We start from the raw sequence: 9,668 nt of genomic DNA on the forward strand, positions 1-9,668 counted from the left end.
TTAGTGACTTGATCACTTGGTGTGGGTATCCTAAGTTGAAAATGCTAGGGAAAGAAAATTTGGGTTGGTAAAAGGGTGGGATTATAGATATTTTTATTGTTTATTTATGAGTACAAATTGAGTGTCAAAAATTTCTACTAAGAAATTAAATGCCTTAAAATATGTCAAAATTTATTCTACCAAAATGGGCAGAAAACTAATTAATTCCTAATAATCCAACTTATGGGCCTTCCTTCTCCACTATATTCATTAATTAATACGATGTTTTCTTTCCATTATAGGGGGCGGTCTCAGTGAGACCAATTGAATTGGATGAGTGGGTTGGATCTAGAAGTTGGTTTGGGAAGCCTGGTGATCTGGCCAAGTCAGTGGAACCATATAGGTTGGTCAATCCAGTCAGGCCAAGCATGTCAGGTGTTCCATTCAAGCGGGGTGGGCTAGGCTGCCGGTTGAGTTAGACGGTTTGATCAGACCAGGCAAGCTGGCAGGCTGATCAAGCTGATTGTGTAAGGTAGTGTGCTTGGGTTGGCCAATTTGTGCAAGACAGCTAATTTGGGTTCTGCAAGGAAAATGAGTCAAACAAATTATTTATTTGAAGTTATTTACCATTGTGAAAACTATTTGTGTTCTTTATAACATTCCTTTCAACCGAATATAAGAATTATTTTTTGTGCATTCCAATCCATGAACCAAACTATAGAAAACTTATTCTTTATTTCTTTCTTACTTACTTTACTCTGTAGGAAACTATGTTATGCCTTAGCTATTCTATTTTGTGAACCAAAGACACCATTGGGATTATCACATTCATATGCAGTTCCACTTTTTAGCTTACAAATTAATTAGAAATTTCACATTTTATACTGTAGTTGGAATAAATTGAGCAGTGTATTAGTAGGTGACACTTTGACATATGTTTTAGCATATTGAAGCATGTGATGTTTTAGTATTTAACCATGTGAAAATAGAAATGAAGCCACTGTCTGGCATGGAAGAAGCTAAAGCAATATAAAGGATAACTACAATAAATGAGATAATTAGTGCATCATGAATTCAATTAAAACTTTTCCATCTATGTGTGGCATATCCCACTTGAGCATGCATACAAAAATTGCAGAACAATGTTCATGCCGAGTCTGTTCACAGCTTGTTAATAAACATTTGACAAGTCAAGATTATTTATGCCGGTATCTAGCTTATTTATTAACCTAGCCTTTGAAGGTGTTGAAGTTTGCTTGTTTATTATTCCAAATGAACGAGTTTAGTACCTAGTTTATTTATGAATGCTTAGTTCATTTTTAGTCAGAGTTGTTCAATAGTTCTTCATTGGCAGATTAAAATGTATATATAAATACAGGTATGGAAAATTATCTGCTTGTGTGGTTGGGAACCTAGGCTTCTTCCCTATGTTGTTGACTGTCAAGACCTATCCAATCCATTGGCACAAAGTGCACCTACCCCCAAGTCATCACTACAGTTGCACACTGAACAGAAAGATGGCTTAGTGATTTATTCAAGGGAAATTGAGTCAACTGAATCAGCTACGCTGGATGTTGCTCAGGATTCTTATGATCCAGCATCATCTGTCTTAGAATGCAAATTTTGTGGCGCTTGTGTGGCATTATGGGCTTTTGAAACTGTGCAACGACCTCTAGAACTTTACACCTTACTTGCAGATTCCAGTGACCAAAATGAGTCAATCACTTCTATCATGATAACTTCTAAAGCAGAGACTTCAGGAACAATCAATTCAAACTTGGGGACTTTTGATACTAGTAGAGGTTCCCATACTCTGGATGATGGTTCAGGATTGAAAAAAAGGTCATTGGGCTTGAATTTGACAATTGCTGGTGGTCCTCCACCAGCTACACAAAATTTCCAACCACGTGTTTCTTTTCCCATTATCAGCAGACATTTGAGAACCAAATTCATATCTAGCAAACATGAAAAGTCATTCAGGGACCAAGCGAATAGTGAGTGCTTGCGGGTAGAAGATTTTCCATCATGGTCTGAGAATGAGATGACTGAGGACCTCATTGTGCCAGATGGTCCAGGATTGTTAAAGCGTAAACGAAATGAAAATGAAAATTTGAGCGGAAGCAACGAGGATAATGCTATAATCAGTTTTAAAGGAGAGATAGCTGGTGCAAGCACTAGTAATGGTGCGAATAACTCTGCAAATGAGGAAGGTGTTGTTGATGATGGTAATCTTAAAAATCAAGTGGGCATTCAAAATGTGTTAGAGGTTTCTCAAGGCAATGAAGAGGATACTCTGGATAGAGAGGCATCTCATAAAAAATTGGAGATTGCTGGGGAATCTGCAAGCACAAAGGCTGTTGACACCCAAAATTGTTCTGAGATTGAATTGGTGGAAGAACAAGATAATGGCACAAAGTTTAACAATGATATTTTAACATCAGAATCAATGCCTCACAATTTAGTACCAAACAGTGGTGACTTAACTGCATCTGCTTCAGCTACTAATGCTGCTTTAGCAAGTGCTTGTGCAAATATTGGAAATGGTGAAAAGAATTTTATGCTTAAAACAAAGATGAATAACCAAAGCATTAACAGGTCGGATTTGGTGGAATTAAAAAAACATGATGCAAAGGACAAATTTGGTAAGATTCTTAAATTACAATATTTTTGTATTCATTTTTCTTTACATAGTGTTGAAGTTTGATATTTTGTCAACCTATACCTAATTATTTCTTTTGAAAAGCTTGTTCACCTTTTTTTTCCCACTCTTCTAAACACAATTATAAAGTTCCCTCCTGTGTGCTTCAGGAAAGAGATCAACTGGAATACAGTATTATCAGGCCAACCAGTTTGATCCAATCAGGCAGCACCGGCCCTATTGCCCCTGGGTGGCTCCAGAGGATGGTGAAGCTATGCCTGGGTGGAGACTGACACTTGCAGCGTTAGTTCTGCGCGAGAAGGAACTGTCAACTTCAAGGGAAGAGAGCTCGCCGACTTGGCTTGATGATGTACAGAGATTGAGAATGTTTTACAGCTACTACATTGTGTTCACTATTTGTAGTTTCTGAAGACAGCTAACTAAATATTCATGATACTCTTACATTTTGCAGGTGGATGATCCTGTTGTTTCTGTGCGGAAATTATTCATGTCTCCACGCCCAAAGAGACCAAAGGGTGCTCATTGATAGCAAAAGAAGAATGCTCATTAGCGCATAGACCCGTTAGTCCAAGGTGATAGGTGCAATAAGCTTGATAACTTCGAATTCTATCTGGTTATGTTGTGCTGTGGCCACCTCTTCCAATATCATTTGGTTATGTGAAGTCTGTCATATATGTAATATCTTTTTCCACTTGATCTCCAAAGATGCGAGAAACCTTGAATGAGTTGGTCAATTCCTGGGATGATAAACCATTAGATGGTGAAGTAGATATAGCAATGCTGGTTCTGCATTGTCATGTTCTTTATGTGCGAGAAAATACCGAGAGTATGGTCAAGCTTTTTTGCACCACAATAGTGTTTGTTGCCGGTCAACAATGGCCACCTTGGTTGCTAAGGAATGAGAACTCACTACAGATCTTGGAGCTAAATTATCAGTTGAAATGAATTTTGTGAATAGTCTGTCTGCCCTGGGTGTTCCATGTTTGTTGCAGTGATCCCAAATTGATTCCAATTTTAATTTGAACGGGAATCAATTTAATTTGATTCAGTTTGGTTTGAGTCCATTGATAACTGGCATTTCGTTTGTTATTAGTTCTGTATTTCAACGTGGACTGTAATTTATCGTATAAAATCTTTTTTGATCCTCTACACGGGAAGAAAGCATGGAAATATAAAATTAATAATAATAACTAATAGGCATGTACAGTACGATTAGTTAAAATTTTATCTATTTTTTAAAAAAATATATATTAACATGTTTAAAATGTAAAATGTTGAAAAAAATAATAATAGAAACCAAAGTTATATAAATTTTGTCACAATTTTTAAAAAAATTAGTTTAAATTTCAGAAAATATCATCACAAAATATAATCTTTTTCTTTAAAAATTAACAAACAGAAAATTGATTAAAAAAAAATTATGTTATAAAATTTTTTAAATATCAAAAATCTATAAAGTTTTTTAACACACGAGGCCCGCAGTTTGGAGAATAGGGAAGAGTTAACAAAAATCTATAAAAATATTTTTGATTCTCCTTATCAAAAACTAAAGTTTACCTTGAAATTTAAATCTGCTCTATTAAAATCAGCGCGGAGTGAAACATTAAAAGATTTCTTTTTAGTCATGATTAGTTATAACTTTTCGATTTATATATGATTGTAAAGTTGTTAGATAGCAGATTTAAAACTAAAAGACTTGAAATTCAAGATAAGTATGAGTGCCTGAATTCTTTCTGATTATCAGGACACCTGCAACTTATTCATGGCACAGAACGAGTCTTTCGCCTCAAACCAAGCTTTGCATTTAACGGAAAGACCGCTCGCTTTGCATTTAAGTCCTAAACGCACCAGTCTCCTTCCACTACGTACGTGTTACCGCTAGCTCTCCTTCACCCACTCGATCGCCCTTAGCTTCATTCATTATATATCTTCTTCTTCCTCACCGTCTTTTCTCTCCCTCCTCAACGCATGCACCAGTCTCCATGGCAGAGCCAACGGCCGGCACCAGCCCAGCGTCCAACCCCGATCGGTCGTCGGTCACCGGTTCCGCCGTGGGGCCGTGTCCGGGAGGATTCCTCCGCCGGCTCCACCACCGCGCAACGCCCACCTCCACCCAGAAGCTCATCGGCCTCCTCGCCCTCCTCACCTCCGGAGGAAATCCTCTCCCTCCCTCACCTGCGCGCTCACCCTCGTCTTCCTCGGCCCCGCCGCGCTCCTCACGAGCCCCATCTGGGTGCCGCCGGTGGCCATCGCGTTCTTGGTGACCTCCGTGGCGGTGCCGGCGTGCGCTTTCGCCGCCGCAGGGGTGGCTGGCGCCGCGTGGGTCTACCGGTACGCGAAGGGGTGGCGCCCGGCAGGTTGCGACCGCGTTGACTACGCGCGCAGCAGGATCGCCGAGACTGCCAACCACGTCAAGCACAGAGCCCGCGAGTACGGCGGCTACAAGAAGAGCAGCACCAAAGACGCGGCGCCGGGGGCGTGATCGGGGAGGGGAATCAGTGTGTTGAGGACATGACGCTGGTTGAGCTTCAAAACACTCGAAGACTAAACCAGGGTTTGGTCGGCGGCGGCAGGCATATTTTTGCTACAATAGCTAGGATTAAAAAGAATAATAATAATAATAATAATTTAGGCTTTATATTTCAAATGCATGAACAACGCACGTAAATGTATGTTTCTACTTTAATTATCCATCAAACCATATTAGAAAATGTAGTAATAATTAAAATAAAATAAAATTTTTCTTAAAGAATTATTTTACTCAAGTACACATTGTGCAATACTATTCTACAAAAAGGTGGAATCCGCTACCTTAGCGGCCCCACACGATCTACTCCATGGCCATTTGTGAGAAGGTAAATCGTGGGTATTGTCTGATTTTACTAGGATTCGAACCCTTACCCTCTTTTGTAAGTCTGCTGCGTCGTAACTAACTCAACTATGGCTGAAGGGCATAGTCAACCATCAAATTAAGCCTAAAATTCCATTGCAATCTCCAAGCAACACCTTGATGATGCAAATTAATCATCTTAATTATAGAGTAAAATATATAGATATATCAAGAAGAACATAAAGAGTTAAGTGTTGTAAAGTGAGCAGAACCAATACAGAAAATTTTCCCAGCAAATTAAAGTTGTGACATTACCATAAATGAAAGGCATCGAGCAGTTCCTTGAAACTCCCTGAAGCTGTTCGTGTGAGAACGAGCCAAGTTAAGTTTGGTAATATTCAAGTTTGATTAATAAGGTAACCGAGTGAAACTAATTCCATTCTAAAATAAATCAAACATTTGAAATGATTATTTAAATTTAATTTGATTTTTTAAAATGTTTGAGCTTGATTCAAATTTGAGTTTAATTTGATTTGTTTAATTTAGATATTATCGAGCTCTCAATTTAAATTTGTTTGTTTGATTGTTTGAAATTTTTATATTTTAAATTTGTTTGATTAGTTGTTAAGTTTGATAATAATTTATTTATTTAAATTTTTTTATTTATTTAATATATTGATGAAAATTTTATTTATGAATATTAATAAGTTGATCATATATATTTAAATTTATTTAATTAATTTAATAAATTATTTAAATTTATTTATTTAATTGATATATATTAAAGGAATATAAATAAATTTTCGACCGTCTATCCATGTCATTAATGACATGAAAGGATTCCAACATACATAATCCCTCTCCGCCTGTTCTTTCAAAGTAGCAACCAACGTGTTCTTAATTCGCTGTGGTAAGAAGGATAATCCCTCTCTTCAAATTTAACTGATTTGACGAAGTAAGTAATTAACTGGCGGGCGCAGGCGCATTTGAATTGACGGAATGATTTTCAGCAGAAGCAGAATAAGGAGCTAGAGGCAAAGACTTTGGATTGACAGAACCCTACCAACCATCCATGCCTTGCCTGCAAGGCCTCCACTTCTAAATTGAAAAACTGCCAAAAGGAGTGGCAACGGGAAGGAAGGAAGGAAGGAAGGAAGGAAGGAAGAAAGAAGAAATTCCTAAAGATGATGTCGGTCTAGAGACCGCCTCCGAGGGTGTGGCGGCGCAAGGGAGCTAGGCTGTCGATCGGCAAGGCGGCGAGCCTCAGAAAGGAATTTGAAAGCGCGGGCGGTCTCGGTCCCCGACCGGCCTCCAAGGCATCCTTCTTGATCCGGAGGCACTTCAGAGCCTCGTCTCTGTTCCCATCCATCGCCGAATTCGACAAGGAACTGAGCCTCTAACCGGATCCGTGGAACCCTAAGAACAAAGAAACAAAAATGATCGGTATGGCCTTCCACTCGAAGGAGAGGGCGGCGGAGATCCGCCGGAGAAACGACTTGAATTTAGTATTTTTATTTTAACAAATCATAAATCTAGGAAACTCTCCAGTTGTGAAATTGTTCGTTGTCTTAAATCATGCTTGATTCGTAACATAAATATTTTTTCTTTAAAAATTCTTCTGTAAAAAAGTGGAATCCACCACTTTAACAGTCCCACACGATCGGCTCACGACCATTTGTGAGAAGATAAATCGAGAAATTACAGTTGGTCTCGACACAGAAGGGGATAATCCACGGCGGAACTGGTGACTTAAAAACTCATACCATAATACATTGATTTCATCAGTTCTAATATTAATGATTTAAACATGAAGTTATTTTAATCAACGAAACTATTAATTTGTCTTATTTAAAACTTGGAGTGTGTAATACCATGTAAAATTGTAACTACTAATGTTAATAAATAATAGAAAAACTATTTTATTCTTATTACAAAGAATTTTATTATAAGTGACACTAATTTGTTGGATAAATAATAGAATTTTTTCATAATTTTAATTTTGAGGAGTCAAAATGACATTCTTTTTTTTAAATCATCAAATTGATATCCCATTGATTTTTTTTTATCAAAATGACTCAAATTACACAACTATCCTCCACTATATAATAAGAGTTTATTCTTATTATTATCTCTCTCCTATTTTTTAGTCTAAATCATCGCGTTATAACAGCTACTAACCATACAGTTGTGGCAACTACAGTTTTGTAGCTACTACAACATGAAAAAAAAAATTAAGACTAAAATTGTTCGAAAGATTTAAATGATGTTTTTTGCCTTAAAACTTGATCGTTACGGGTTCTACCCCATAATAAGTTGTAGATCTCTAAACGAACTTCGATTTGATATATTGTGCATCCTGTGTTTTAACTTGAGTCAAAAGTTATGATCTCTCAAAGTTTAGAATTTAACATTCACGTTGTACTACCTATAGTTTCATAGCTACTACAACGTAAATGTTAAACCTTAAACGTTTAGAAATCATAACTTTTAACTAGGTTGAACTATGTGACACACAATATATTAAATCGAAGGTTGTTCAAAGCTTCGATTTGATATATTGTGTGTCCTATGATTCAATCCGAGTTAAAAGTTATGATCTCTCAAAGTTTAGGGTTTAACATTTATGTTGTAGCAACTATGAAATTATAACTGCTATAATTAAGCTGCCATGCAATTGTAGCAACTGCGGTTTCGTAACTGCTACAACATGAATGTTAAACTCTAAAATTTGAGACACTGTAACTTTTGACTCAATTTGAACCACAAGACACACAATATATCAAATCGAATCTCCATTATAGATCTACAGTTAGTTATGGATGGAACCTGTAACGATTAAATTTTAGGTTAAAAAATATCATTTAAATCCTTCAACCAATTTTAGTCTTAATTTCATTGTAGTAGCTACGAAACCATAATTATTACAACTTTGTGACAATTTAATTATAACAGCTACAAAATTATAGCCGTTATAATTATGTAGCAACTACGGATTAGTAGCTACTATAACACGCGATTAATTAGGCAAAAAAAAATAGAGAGATAATAATAGGAAGAATATGATAATAAACTGCTACTACATAATAGGAGATAATTATGTCATTTTATAGAGGGTGAGACATCCTTTCGATAAAAAAATTAACATAGGACACATTCTTAATGATTTGGTAAAAAGGGATTTCCTTTTGACTTTTGCCTTTTAATTTTATCTAAATAAATTTTAATTCTCATAGAGAGGACTCCCTCCTATCTCCTATGCCATGGATTATCCTCTCCTTTTCCATAATTTTCTTGCCACTTTTACTTAGATGATGCTCCCTTTTTCCTTTTTCTTTCGACTGGATGATTCTTCCTTATTCATTCCATCCTCAAACCTTTCTATGCGAAAACCTCTAAAATTAGGGTTTGATGCCGCATTTATGGGAAGCGGATTCAATCTAAGTGCTTTGTGATATTTTGTACATAATTTTCTCTATACAACTTGGATTGATATGAGTTTTAATTCTACATAAAGATAAGATATATGACTCTAACTTTAATGTATCAGCATCTTGACTTGGTTTATTGAAAACATACTACAAGCCCCTGGTACGGTACAATAGAAAAGTATTTTCATAGTTAATTAAATATCCTTAAATCAATTTCTAATTACGATGCATTGCAAATTAATTTTCTCCAGTAAGATGAAAACATTAGAATGTTCACAGAGAAGCGACGTGTCATTTACATTTTCTGATTGACTCTTATGATTAATGAGAAATGAGCCGGATTAGTCACTTTAAAATTAATCGATTCAAAGAAATGAATATTTAAATTATCAAATAAATAAATAAATAAATTAAAAACATATCAAAAGATAATTAGTGATTGAGATTTATCAGGTGTTTTTTTTGCTAGCTACCAATAATTTAATTGTGTTGGGTTAATTAGCATAATACGAATGAAGTTATCAACCTAGATTTAATGAATTACCTTATGTTGTAAGGGAGATCAAAAGATGCCAAATATTATCAAAAAATTTTGAGAAAGAGTTTAGTTGATTGGATGAAAACATTACATTCACGATTCAAGTAGAATTTTCAACCTAGTCTTTTATTAAGGCAATTTTTGAGTGCTTATCCGAGTTCTTGGGTTTGTTTTATCAATTGAGTTTTGATTCTTTAAATATTGTTTGAATTATTATTTCTGCTTTAGTTATTG

General features: G+C 35.9%; 1 protein-coding gene and 1 pseudogene across 1 annotated transcript; both read left to right on the forward strand.

Moving 5' to 3' along the window:
- Positions 1 to 1,181: 1,181 nt before the first annotated feature.
- On the forward strand, positions 1,182 to 3,321 carry LOC141846950 (uncharacterized). The gene is made up of 4 exons (XM_074734967.1): positions 1,182 to 1,187; positions 1,358 to 2,621; positions 2,788 to 2,987; positions 3,090 to 3,321. Exons 1-4 carry the CDS (start codon positions 1,182 to 1,184, stop codon positions 3,162 to 3,164), a joined length of 1,545 nt encoding a protein of 514 aa, XP_074591068.1. The 3' UTR covers positions 3,165 to 3,321.
- Positions 3,322 to 4,620: 1,299 nt separating this feature from the next.
- LOC141846951 (oleosin-like) lies at positions 4,621 to 5,120 on the forward strand (annotated as a pseudogene).
- Positions 5,121 to 9,668: the final 4,548 nt, after the last annotated feature.

Source organism: Curcuma longa, chromosome 16 (assembly GCF_044706935.1).
Source record: "Curcuma longa cultivar G26 ecotype Majalengka, Jawa Barat chromosome 16, ITB_CL_G26_1.1, whole genome shotgun sequence".
Taxonomy (NCBI): Eukaryota; Viridiplantae; Streptophyta; class Magnoliopsida; order Zingiberales; family Zingiberaceae; genus Curcuma; species Curcuma longa.